Source organism: Mustelus asterias, chromosome 1 (assembly GCF_964213995.1).
Source record: "Mustelus asterias chromosome 1, sMusAst1.hap1.1, whole genome shotgun sequence".
Classification (NCBI taxonomy): Eukaryota; Metazoa; Chordata; class Chondrichthyes; order Carcharhiniformes; family Triakidae; genus Mustelus; species Mustelus asterias.
The window spans coordinates 15,715,042-15,729,756 of NC_135801.1; the positions used below are offsets into that span (position 1 = coordinate 15,715,042).

A 14,715-nucleotide genomic window follows, 5' to 3' on the forward strand; every position below is an offset into this window, starting at 1 on the left:
GCTCCCACCTATTCCTGACCTTCTATTCTGCTCTACCTTCTCTACCCCCCTCTCCACTTTATCGACCCTCACAATTCTACTCCTCGTCAGCTTTGAAGAAGAGTCACACAGACTGAAAACATTATCTCTGTTTCTCTCTGCAGATGCTGCCTGACTGCTGAGTCCAGCATTATCCATTTTTATTTCTCTTTTCTCTATTTCGGTGACTCTGGACAGGCTTGTAGTGTTTGGCTATTACAGTGACTGGGTGGAAGGACTTTAAGGGGATGTCCTTCAATCTGTAGCCACTTTCTACGTTAAAGTGAAAGCAGGAGCAGGAATAGACATCTGAACACATTAAGATTTTATTCCCTCTGGCAGCTATTTCTGGTGAAGCAGCAAACATCCCAGCCATTGATATTTTCACCAAGTCATTAAGCAGGTGAGCAACCATAGTGCAGGCATGAAGGAAACACATTATTAGCCAATGAGCTTGGCCAATGAGTATTAACCTTTCTTCATGAATCACGTTACAAGACCAGTTGATGGTGTAACTGGACGAGAAGATCCCAGAATGGAATCCTGGCTCAAAAGATCTAACTTTTACCTTTTTTAAGAAAATGTGGAGGACCATAATCATATGACTGCTAATTAGTTTTGACAACAAGAAAAAAAAGCATTTATTAAACATTAAAAAGTTGGATTATGCTACAATATTCCTGTACTCCCCCCTTATCTTAACACAGATTCTAAAATTAACATGGATTATAAAGTACACCTTAAGCTACAATGGTCTCATTAACATAAAAAGTCCCTTTTAAGCACACAAGATGACTGTGGTCAGACACACTCCTCTCTGAAATCAAGTGAATGTCTGTGGATTTCTCCTCAAAATCCCCCCAGAAGATTCTTAGACCGTGAGCTACCTTGCCTCACTGAACTCCAGCTTCCACGAGTGATTTCAAATTCTATTTTCAAATCTTCTTTTAAATTATGCTTTACCTCCGCTGCTTCCATCAAAGTTTCACTTTCAGGCTCTACACCTCTCTCTTCAGGTTTTTTTTTTGCATAAAGGCTTTCACGCAGACTCTGAAGTCCAGCCGCTGATTTTCACAATTATTTTCAATAATGTCTCCCACTGTGGCAATTTCTCACAAACCCTATCCTGCACTACTGCAGATATCTTTCTGGTCTCTCACAATTCAATGCCTTTTCAACTCCCTGTGACTTTACTGAATGGTAATCTGTTCTGGTTCCCAGTTTTCTCTGTTCCGTTAACTCCAGAATTCTTGAAAACGTTTTCTCTAGTTTCCTTAACTAACTGGACTTTGCGTTTCTGGAATCTGTTTTCTTAACCATCACTCCATAGTATGGCTTTTCTTCTAGCAAGGCTGAGAGAGATGTTTCCTCTGTAGCCTTCTAAAATCAACTGCTTTTAGCAGAGCTGAGAGAGCTGTCTTCTCCCTCACTACTGATCTCCAACTAAAATCAACTTAGCTAAAGAAAAATTAAAAGCTTATCTATCTTACAAGGTCCCAGTTGATGAGCAACCGTTGCTAGTTTATTTACTTTCCACATCATAGCCCTCTCTAAGCACAATAGAATCATGACTAGAATTGAAACCAACTCCCACACGTCCAAACAGCTTTATCCAGCATGAATCTAACAATAGATTTTACCCTTCCAGACACAGAAACATTAAATTGCACCCACTTGAAATTTTATCTTATTTCTGCTGTTTACCAATATAAATCTAAATCTCTCTACCTTTATTTTCCTAACCATCATGCACTGTAAAGTTCAGGGGGAGCCACTTCTATTATTTGAATAGGTTTCCAACTAAAACAGCTTTTAAACTAATGAACACAAACTAATAATTTACCTGAAATTGTGCATAAATTGTCGAAACGTATCGGCCCTTTTTGCCAGAGGCACTATGATATTAATCAGCATGTTGGATGTGTCCACCTTTGCTTTCTTCACTTTTATGATCGGGCCAAAGGGACGGAATAAAATTAGGCGTTTGAACTCATAGGCTCGGTCCCCTTTGAATGTCAGTTCATACAAAGTTCCTTTATCCTTCTCTGTGCGATAAATACCTGCAGAAAGACAACAAATTGAAAACAGCATGACAGCAATGGGACCTGACAGTGAAAAAATGCACAGCAGCACTGCAGGAACAATTTGCTGGACTTTCAGCTCCGATCACCAATAACAACGTGATGGGTGCCAATCTCAACCACAATTCCCACTCATCCAGCAAAAGAGGACAGAACCTCAGAATTGGAGCTAAGCTGTTCAGTGTTAATGTCACAAAGCAATTCCACACCGCTTGGCTCACGGAAAACCAAAACATTCTTCTCCATAGAAAAAAATAAAAGTTTAATGCTGGGGTGGCATGGTGGCACAATGATTAGCACTGCTGCCTCACAGCGCCAGGGACACGGGTTCAATTCCGGCCTCGGGTCACTGTCCGTGAGGAGTTTGCACGTTCTCCCCGTGTCTGCGTGGGTTTCCTCCGGGTGCTCCGGTTTCCTCCCACAGTCCAAAGATGTGCGGGTTAGGTTGGTTGGCCATGCTAAATTGACCCTAGTGTCAGGGGGATTAGCAGGGTAAATATGAGGGGTTATGGGAATAGGGTCTGGGTGGGATTGTTGTCGGTGCAGACTCGATGGGCCGAATGCCTCTTTCTGCACTGTAGGGATTCTATGAATTCTATGAATCTAGATCACTAGATTTGTCTTAGCCATGGGTATTAAGAGTTAGGAAACCAAGGCAAGCAGATTGCACTGTGTTTGGCCTGAAGATGAACTTCTAACCATTGTTCATTTCACCAGCAAGACTGCACACTTCAACCTCCGTAACCCTGCAGGCTGGGCAGCACTGTGGGACAGTGGTTAGCACTGCTGCCTCATGGTGCCAGGTCCAGGTTCAATTCCAGCCTTGGGTCAGTGTCTGTGCGGAGCCTGCATGTTCTCCCCGTGTCTGGGCTTCCACTCGGTGTTCTGGTTTCCTCCCACAGTCCAAAGACGTGCGGGTTAGGTGGATTGACCATGCTAAATTGCCCCTTAGTCTGTGAGTTAGAGGGATTGGAAATCATAAAAATCATGGAAACTCTACAGTGCAGAAGGAGGCCATTCAGCCCATTGAGTCTGTACTGACAACAATCCCACCTAGGCCCTGTGCCTGTAATCCCACCTCGCTGATCCTTCTATCATACGCATCCTGGGACACTATGCTGCCCCCAAATTAGTAGGATTAGTAGGGTAAATAGTTACAGGGATAGGGCCTGGGTAGGATGCTCTGTCAGAGATTCGATGAGCTCTGCACTCAGTCCTTCTGCACTGTAGGGTATCTATGATTCTATGACCCTGTCCCAGCTCAGTTGCTGCGGAAGCCCTCGCCCATGCCTTTGTTACTTCTGGAATGATTATTGCAATGCCCTTCTGTTTAGCCTCCTATCTTCCACTCTACAGAAACCTGTGCTCATCCAAAGCTCTGCTACCCATCACTCTGAGCCCCGAGCCTCGAAAGCTTGTGTGGCTTTTGCTACCAAATAAACCTGTTGGACTTTAACCTGGTGTTGTTAAACTTCTTACTGTGTTTACCCCAGTCCAACGCCGGCATCTCCACATCATGCCCATCACTCATGACAGACGTTGCTGGCCTGTACTGGCTCCCAGAATCCTCCAGACCTTTGCTCTTTCCTATCTCTGTAAACCCCTCCAAATCCACAAGACTTCAATCTCTGAGCTCCTTCAACTCTGGCATCCTGTGGAATCCCAATTTTATGGCTCCATCACTGGCGGCCATGCCTTCAGCTGCCTAGGCCCTAATTGCTGGAATTCCCTCCATAAACGTCTCTGCCATTATCATCTCTATTAAGATGCACCTTAAAGTTTATCTGTTTGACCACACTCCTATCCCAGCATCACAAGTGTTTCTTTTACTGGCAATCCCTCTTGGTAAATGCTTTGAGTCTTTTTTATTAATGTAATGGGCGGCACAGTGGTTAGCACTGCTGCCTCACAGCGCCAGGGACCCAGGTTTCATTCCCGGCTTGGTTCGCTGTCTGTGCACAATCTCCCCGTGTCTGCGTGGGTTTCTTCTAGGTGCTACGGTTTCCTCCCACAGTCCGAAATACGTGCTGGTTAGGTGCATTGGCTGTGCCAAATTCTCCCTCAGTGTACCCGAACAGGCGCTGGAGTGTGGCGACTAGGGGATTTTCACAGTAACATCATTACAGTGTTAATGTAAGTCTATTTGTCACACTAATAAATAAACTTTAAACAGTAGCAATACTGTCATTTATTGTTGTTGAAAATGGAGTTAAGATACAAATCAGCCATGATCTAACTGGATTGCAGAGCAGACTCAAGGGGCCGAATGGCCTGCACCTGTGTTAGACACTTCTCAACATACAGAATCATAATCTGCCTCACAAACCGCTTTAAAACAAGAGAAAGCAGTAAATTGAAATTGTTAAAAAAATCACTGTTTCACTCCACATCGTTCTGCATGACGGATGCATCAGCCCCTCTGAATCTACCTGGTAAGTTTGTGGCAAAACTGATAAAATGTTTGACAGGACATCTGGATGGAAAGAGTGATTTTTGTAGCTGTTTCCCTTTGGCCACAGGGAGTGAAAGTGACAGGTCTTCGCGTTGTACTCATCATGACTCGAACCACAGCGGAACTCAATCAAACCCGAGGGCAAACGGTGAAACCAGAAGGAGAAACGTTCCAGTCCTTTATTGGTGGACGTCAAGAGACTGCAACACTTCCAAAAGGAATTTGAAATTTCCAAAGGTGCTTGAAGACATGATTATCACTTTCCTTCTAAACTCTGGATAGCATCAAGAAAGCACAGCCAGGGGACTAGTCGCAAGTAAAACTAAGTTACAGTATAAGGCAGCGTGTATCGGTATCTGAGGGTAAACTCACCGATCCCATAGTCTAAGCAGGGATGATTGAACGAAATGTTATAGCTCAATTACTCAACATGTGCTCTCTGCAGCATGGGACTGGAGAAGCTATACAACATTCCAATCCTTCAGGCATTGTGTCTCCTCCCACTATACCGCCACCTCTATTTGTTGTTATCTAGTCACACTCTCTGAATGGGGTCACATTTGTTTTCATTTCTTTAATGTTTATTCTCGGGATGTGGGCCATTCCCAAATTCTCTGATAAGGTGGTGATAGCCCTTCTTTGTGAACCGCAGCAGATAGCAGTTCAATGTGACCGACTGACCTGCTTTTGCAGACAGTTTAAGAGTCTATATTATTGTGGGCTTGGGGGTCACATACAGACCCTGGCTAGGCAAAGGTTTCCTTCCCTCAAGGGCATTGTTGGAAAATTAACAAATTTGCTTTGGGCGTGCCATTAGGGGGCAGCACGGTGGCACAGTTAGCACTGCTGCCTCACAGTTCCAGGGACCTGGGTTCAATTCCGGCCTCGGGTGACTGCATGTGTGGAGTTTGCATGTTCTCCCCACATCTACGTGGATTTCCTCCGGGTGTTCCAGTTTCCTCTCACAGTCCAAAGATGTGCGGGTTAGGTTGATTGGCCATGCTGGGGGAGGAATTAGCAGGGTAAATACGTGAGGGTTATGAGGATAGGGCCTGGGTGGGATTGTTGTTGGTGCAGGCTCAATGGGCTGAATGGCCTCCTTCTGCACTATAGGGGTTCTTATTAACTCTAAATGGCCGTTCAATTTTGTGCTCATCTCTAACCCATAAGGAGCATTTCCAACTAAGTGTACTGAAATGTAAAGAGGCATGAAGTGTGTACACAGTGGCATGGAAGAGAGTCTTCCCACTTCTGGTCAAGAATGCCGCTGGGAACTTAATTTTCCATGTCGCACCAATGGTAGTTATAATCAGGTCAGCACCAAGCAGAGGCACCAGCTTTATAAATCTGGTACTGGAGGTCAGGCAGGTGTCAGGCTGAAATGGGTAGCATGGCTTGCCAACTAATTAAATCCCGCTTCAGTTAGAAATTAAGTGATTGGCTTGGAACCCAAAGTTTCTGCCTGTGATAACAATAGAATCTGATCACTTCAGGTTAAGGTTTCAGGCTACAAGGTTAACCCTTCTGATTTTATCATCCCTTTAAATTAAAGTTAAATTTAAATTTAAATTTAATTTAAATTTAATTTTAAATTAAGTCCTGAATTAAAAACCGAGGAGGAGAAATTGTGTTGTCTGTACATTTGGGCATTGAAGAGAGTCTAAAACACTGTACAGACAACCACAAGCCCGCAATGAATCTTGCTTGATTTTTCCATAATTTAAAGTAGAAGATGGGAATTCAGACCGAGCTCCACTATGGGCGGTGCTTCTCCCGATTTGATTTCTCTCTGGGCAATGCAGTTGCTTATTCTTTGTAGCCAAGGGTTAGCCATGGCTCAGCTGATAACACTCATGCCTCGAGGAGACGGTGTTGGGTTAAATCCCACTCTAGAGACCCAATTATGAATCTCAGTGTGATCACTGAGGTGCCTTCATTTGGATGAGACATTAAACTGAGTCTCAGTATTTCCACTCGGATGGGAAGGGCAGGTTTTTCCCAATATCCTGCCCAAATTTATTGAATCGCATACCCAGGAATGGATCACTCGTTATACCTGCTACTGTTTTCCACGTAAAGTTTAAAAGTTAAAGTTTAAAGTTTATTTTATTAGTGTCACAAGTCGGCTTACATTAACACTGCAATGAAGTTACTGTGAAAATCCCCTAGTCGCCACACTCTGGCACCTGTTCGGGTACACTGAGGGAGAATTTAGCAAGGCCAATGCACCCTAACCAGCACGCCTTTCGGACTGTGGGAGGAAACCGGAGCACCCGGAGGAAACCCACGCAGACATGGGGAGAATGTGCAGATTCCGCACAGTGACCCAAGCCGGGAATCGAACCCAGGTCCCTGACGCTGTGAGGCAGCAGTGCTTACCACTGTGCCACCGTGCCGCCCCCACTTGAAGACTTGAGGTCTTCGTCAGGGAGGGAGTAGCAAGGTGAGGGGATAAAGGGAAGGAAGGATCAAGGAAAGGCAGTGAGCGGGGTGGGGGTGTGGCAATGCATTTCAAAGGTCAGCAACAGGGGGGCGGGGGGGAGTTACAAATAGAGAAAGGGAGAACAAGCAAGGGATGGAGGGAGGGAGAAAGAGGAATAAAGGGAGTCTGCAGGGCAAGGGACGAATGCATAGGGGAAGTGATAGGGGCAATAAGGTGGGACAAGGGAGGAGAGCAATTAGGAAGGGAGTCGTTACATCAACATTGCAACAGCCACCAGAAACTGTAGCTTGTAATCCATGGCAGCGGCTGTTACCACAATAGCCCCCAGCTGAAAGGAAAGTGATAAAGGGAAAACAGAAAAAAGGAAAGAAAGGTGAAAATGATCAGGAAAAAGGAGACAGAAACAAAGAAGCCGCAGGAAAAATGAATACAAAGAAACAGCGGAAACAAAAAAAGACTATATAAATAAGTAGTCACTTGGTAGTACAGAACCGGAGCGTTGTTAAAAAAAAGAGATATGCTGTCAAAACTTTTCACCCTGCACTCATCAGGGCAGATTCACAAGAATACCAATTGTAAAGGAAACAACAATTTCTACTGCAAGGAAAGGGAGTGCTGATTGGGTGCTACATCGCTTTTCTCAGTAATACTGCTGGCAGGCCGCCCCTCCACCCAGATGGCCAGCCCCGACCGCTGGCTTCCCTCCTTCTGTCACTCAGCCCAATTGCAGAGTGGCAGCAGGACCCCCCATCCCCACCGATCGCCCCTCCCTGAGGCTCTGTCCCCTATCAGGCCCTACTCTCCATTAGGCCTCGCAACTTGGCACTGCCAGATGCCTGATGGAAATTTATTTTGCCAGTTCTCAAAAGACTAACTGACCCCTGCGTAGGGCTTTTGTTAACACTAGGAACTAGAGGATGGGAGTCGGGGATGACGCGGGAAATATCGTCACTTAAACTGGCAAATGGAACACTCTCGGTTTCTGAGGCAAAACAATCGAGGAAATGGTCGCATGAAAACAACTGGAGAGTTTCAAAACCTGAGCATTTCCGGCAGATGTTTCAGGAAACAGGATTTCCCCAGACAAGAAGGTCAAGGTGTGTGTGTGTGTGTGTATGTGTATATATGTGTGTATCGTACTAATACCACAGCAATACCTTGGAAAAGCAGCCACCATAATCATTCTCTGCAGCTTAGGACAGCTCCACAGAAGAAATAGCTTCTGAAGGAAGAAAATATGCTGCGCCCAAATTCAGGGTTGGCTCGCTCGAGCGTCTGTTAGACACAGTCGAGACCTACTGCGATGTTTTGTACCCTCACCCTGTTCACAGGAGTTCCACCAAATTGACCAATCTAAATGGTCGTGAATGTAGCCCAATCCATCACACAAACCAGCCTCCCATCCACTGACTCTGTCTACACTTCCCGCTGCCTCAGGGAAAAGCAGCCAGCAAAATAAGGGACCCCACGCAACCCGGACATTCTCTCTTCCGCCTTCTTCCTTCGGGAAAAAGATATAAAAGTCTGAGGTTACATACCAACCGACTCAAGAACAGCTTCTTCCCTGCTGCTGTCAGACTTTTGAATGGACTTACCTTGCATTAAGTTGATCTTTCTCTACACCCTAGCTATGACTGTAACACTACATTCTGCACTCTCTCTTTCCTTCTCTATGAACAGTATGCTTTTTATAGCGTGCAAGAAACAATACTTTTCACTGTATACCAATACATGTGACAATAATAAAATAAAATCAGTGCAGGCTTTGCTTTCTTTGAATGTTGAGAAAGATGGCTTTGCAGAAAATAACAGTAATATTACAGTGTTACAGTGCTTCCTACATCACAGCCATGCCTACATTTCAAAAAGTACTTAATTAGCTGTAAAGTGGTTTGGGAAGTCGTGAAAGGCACGCCACAAAGGTGCAAGCTTTTTTTTTAATATTTTGTGTGAGTTAAGAAATCATAAAGGTTGTTAGCTATGTGATGAACAGGAGACCCATGCACCTCACTCTCGTCACCACTATAGGCAGAACTTGGAATAGAGTTCCTACTGGCATCTCAAAATGTGCGGGTTAGGTTGATTGACCATGCTAAATTGCTCCTTAGTGTCAGGGGAATTAAAGTTTATTTATTAGTGTCACAAGTCAGCTTACATTAACCCTGCAATGAAGTTACTGTGAAAGGGTAGGGTTAGTAGGGCTAGATTAGCAGGGTAACTATGTGGGGTTACAGGGATAGGACCTGGATGGGATTGTTGTCGGTGCAGATGGGCCAAATGGCCTCCTTCTGCACTGTAGGTATTCAATGATTCTCACAACAGGAAAGATGGAGGAAGAACGCCAAGAGGACTCTGTTCCTGTCATCCATTCCAATTTTTATCATTCAAAGGTATATTTCCTTCACCTATTCATAGTCCCGAACAAGATGACTTCATATTTTTTCTATATTGAACTGTATTTGCCAGCTCTCTGCCCCTCCTATTAAATATACCTCAGCCCTCCTGCAATGGTCACAATTCACCATGTCCTCAATCTGGTGTCACCAGCATTACATCCCCTCAATTCCCAAGTCCAGATCATGTTTGTATACCGCAGCCATAAGAGTGGCTCTGATGCAGACACGTGTGGTACAAAGCACATCAACTTTCCAGTTGCATTTACCTGTTGCTTCCTGCTTTACAAACCCAATCTGGCAGTTCAAGTTCTGTCACTGGGTGTTTACCTTTAAGACTTCATTCTGAACCCTTGGAATGCTGATTCTGGCACGAACCCCATCTTCCAACTATTTGTCCATTTCATTTCACTCACTGAACGAGGCTGAGATGGGGAAGGGTTTCCAAATGAAGGAATATCGCACACGTGGGAGCCGATGGCCCAGTGGTATTATCGCTAGACTATTAACCCAGAGACTCAGCTAATGTTCTGTGGACCTGAATTCGAATCCCGCCACGGCAGATGGTGGAATTTGAATTCAATTAAAAAAAGATATTTGGAATTAAGAATCTACTGATGACCGTGAAACCATTGTCGATTGTGGGAAAAGCCCATCTGGTTCACTGATGCCCTTTCGGGAAGGAAATCAGCCATCCTTACCCTGTCTGGCCTACATTGAATTTAATAAACCGGCTGATTGAATGAATGTATTCAAGAGACGGCTGGATATAGCACTTGGGGTGAATGGGATCAAAGGTTATGGGGAGAAAGCAGGATTAGGCTATTGAGTTGGATGATCAGCCATGATCGTAATGAATGGCGGAGCAGGCTCGAAGGGCCAAATGGCCTCCTCCTGCTCCTATCTTCTATGTTTACATGTGACTCCAGATCCACAGCAATGTGGTTGACTCTCAACTGCCCTCGGGCAACGAAGGAATGGCAATAAATGCTGGCCAGTCAGCGACGGCCATGAGCCGTGAATGAATAGTAAAAAATCACCTCTTCTGGAGCACACACTGAAGAACCATCCTTGAAGGGGATTAAGAGGCAAGGTTTTGGTTTCATTAAAAAAAACCATTGCAGTGAGGAAATATAAATAACACATACCAAAAAGAAATGTTCAAATACACGTTTTTCCACATGGTAACCACAGCATAAGAGAGCAGGTTTCAGGGAAGGTGAGTGGTCTGGGTATTTTCAGTTGCTGCACTTCAGTTTAATTTCCACTAAGTTAAGCTTATTTGCCAGCAACATTATAGATCAAAGCAAATCATTGCTGGCAGCCATCTCCCTGAGACGCAAGGCGCTGTGGGGAAAATATAATCAAAGGAAAGACAGCATGAAGGCGACAGAACTCAAAGATAAAGCCACCTTCAACTCAAGAGATGGGCGAGAAAGCAAATCAGTTGTTAAGAGCAGATCAAGGTGCCTGGTGTTGGGTTCTTTGCTGAAAGTGTCACAAGACTGACAGCCCCATTGTAAATCGGCGGCACACGTGGTGGGACAGACCACAGGGCTCTCTGCTTTCCTGTTTGGATCTGACATTTTGTTCGGGGCGAGATAAACACAGCGTTCTGGAAAATCTTGGTCTGACTCGGGATTGGAGTTTGAAGAGAAAGTAAATAATTCATGAAAGCCTTCATCATATTCTTACAGCCAAGGTCGAGGCTGCCTTGATGCTAAAACAGTTTATTAAAAAGCTTTCACTGCACTCACATCTTTAAAAAAATACACTCTGCTGGCAGCATTAGAGCAAATCGCTACAATGACATCGAAGATATTGTTGGAAAGCCACTGCCAAAGATACTAATAAATCATGAGGATGAAAGACCTGTATGTGCATGGCAATAAAGCCACTATTCATTTAGTCTTGGAAATCTCTCAGCAAGCTGCTAATGCTTCAGTAAGCAATTAAAACCTGGTTTTAATAAATGTATAAGTTGATTTTCCACAACACTAGATGTGATGCAGGATTATGTTTGATTTGGATGTTCTGATTTTAAAAGCTGACAACCCCTATTGATTTAAACTGATGTCGAGTTTACTGTGACTAACCAAGCAACGTATCTGGAATGATGGAATCGGATTTCAATAACACACTGACAAGAATCAAAGCCATGGAATGCATGTGCTGTACATTACTGTGACACTGTAAAAACGCAAACCCCGACATCCTCACACTGTACACACCCCCGACACTGTCACCCTCACACTGTACACACACACCCCCCGACACTGTCACCCTCACACTGTACACACACACCCCCGACACTGTCACCCTCACACTGTACACACACACCCCCCGACACTGTCACCCTCACACAGTACACACACACCCCGACACCGTCACCCTCACACTGTACACACACCCCACCCGACACTGTCACCCTCACACTGTACACACACACCCCCCGACACTGTCACCCTCACACTGTACACACACACCCCGACACCGTCACCCTCACACTGTACACACACACACCCCGACATCGTCACCCTCACACTGTACACACACCCCACCCGACACTGTCACCCTCATACTGTACACACACCCCCCCCGACACTGTCACCCTCACACTGTACACACACACCCCCCGACACTGTCACCCTCACACAGTACACACACACCCCCCGACACTGTCACCCTCACACTGTACACACACACCCCACGACATCGTCACCCTCACACTGTACACACACACCCCCCGACACTGTCACCCACACACTGTACACACACACCCCCGACACTGTCACCCTCATACTGTACACACACACCCCACCCGACACTGTCACCCTCACACTGTACACACACACACTCCCCGACACCGTCACCCTCACACTGTACACACACACCCCCCGACATCGTCACCCTCATACTGTACACACACACCCCACCCGACACCGTCACCCTCACACTGTACACACACACCACCCGACACCGTCACCCTCACACTGTACACACACACCCCGACACCGTCACCCTCACACTGTACACACACACCCCCCGACATCGTCACCCTCACACTGTACACACACCCCACCCGACACTGTCACCCTCACACAGTACACACATCCCCCGACATCGTCACCCTCACACTGTACACACACACCCCCCGACACCGTCACCCTCACACTGTACACACACACCACCCGACACTGTCACCCTCACACTGTACACACACACCCCCCGACACTGTCACCCTCACACAGTACACACATCCCCCGACATCGTCACCCTCACACTGTACACACACACCCCCCGACACCGTCACCCTCACACTGTACACACACACCACCCGACACTGTCACCCTCACACTGTACACACACACCCCCCGACACTGTCACCCTCATACTGTACACACACACCCCCCGACATCGTCACCCTCACACTGTACACACACACCCCCCGACACTGTCACCCTCATACTGTACACACACACCCCCCGACATCGTCACCCTCACACTGTACACACACCCCACCCGACACTGTCACCCTCACACAGTACACACACACCCCCGACACTGTCACCCTCACACTGTACACACACACCCCCGACACTGTCACCCTCACACTGTACACACACACCCCCCGACACTGTCACCCTCACACTGTACACACACACCCCCCGACACTGTCACCCTCACACAGTACACACACACCCCGACACCGTCACCCTCACACTGTACACACACACCCCCCGACACTGTCACCCTCACACTGTACACACACACACCCCCCGACACCGTCACCCTCACACTGTACACACACACCCCCCGACATCGTCACCCTCACACAGTACACACACCCCACCCGACACTGTCACCCTCACACTGTACACACACCCCACCCGACACTGTCACCCTCATACTGTACACACACCCCCCCGACACTGTCACCCTCACACTGTACACACACACCCCCCGACACTGTCACCCTCATACTGTACACACACCCCCCCGACACTGTCACCCTCATACTGTACACACACACCCCCGACACTGTCACCCTCACACTGTACACACACACCCCCCGACACTGTCACCCTCATACTGTACACACACCCCCCCGACACTGTCACCCTCATACTGTACACACACACCCCCGACACTGTCACCCTCATACTGTACACACACCCCCCCGACACTGTCACCCTCACACTGTACACACACACCCCCCGACACTGTCACCCTCACACTGTACACACACACCCCCCGACACTGTCACCCTCACACTGTACACACACACACCCCCCCGACACTGTCACCCTCATACTGTACACACACACCCCCCGACACTGTCACCCTCACACTGTACACACACACCCCCCGACACTGTCACCCTCACACAGTACACACACACCCCGACACCGTCACCCTCACACTGTACACACACACCCCCGACACTGTCACCCTCATACTGTACACACACACCCCACCCGACACCGTCACCCTCACACTGTACACACACACCACCCGACACCGTCACCCTCACACTGTACACACACACCCCGACACCGTCACCCTCACACTGTACACACACACCCCACGACATCGTCACCCTCACACTGTACACACACACCCCCCGACACTGTCACCCACACACTGTACACACACACCCCCGACACTGTCACCCTCATACTGTACACACACACCCCACCCGACACTGTCACCCTCACACTGTACACACACACACTCCCCGACACCGTCACCCTCACACTGTACACACACACCCCCCGACATCGTCACCCTCATACTGTACACACCCCACCCGACACCGTCACCCTCACACTGTACACACACACCACCCGACACCGTCACCCTCACACTGTACACACACACCCCGACACCGTCACCCTCACACTGTACACACACACCCCCCGACACTGTCACCCTCATACTGTACACACACACCCCCCGACATCGTCACCCTCACACTGTACACACACCCCACCCGACACTGTCACCCTCACACAGTACACACATCCCCCGACATCGTCACCCTCACACTGTACACACACACCCCCCGACACCGTCACCCTCACACTGTACACACACACCACCCGACACTGTCACCCTCACACTGTACACACACACCCCCCGACACTGTCACCCTCATACTGTACACACACACCCCCCGACATCGTCACCCTCACACTGTACACACACCCCACCCGACACTGTCACCCTCACACTGTACACACACACCCCCCGACACTGTCACCCTCATACTGTACACACACACCCCCCGACATCGTCACCCTCACACTGTACACACACCCCACCCGA

The 14,715-nt window shown here is 47.5% G+C and overlaps 1 protein-coding gene across 4 annotated transcripts in view; it reads right to left on the reverse strand.

The window, feature by feature from the left end:
* csgalnact1a (chondroitin sulfate N-acetylgalactosaminyltransferase 1a) overlaps positions 1-14,715 on the reverse strand; it is a 198,716-nt gene that overhangs the window by 67,931 nt on the left and 116,070 nt on the right. For all 4 annotated transcript variants that reach the window (XM_078209835.1, XM_078209807.1, XM_078209817.1 and 1 more), the window contains exon 3: positions 1,862-2,078. In XM_078209835.1, the coding sequence (XP_078065961.1) occupies positions 1,862-2,078 (217 nt within the window). The remainder of the gene's footprint in view (positions 1-1,861; positions 2,079-14,715) is intronic.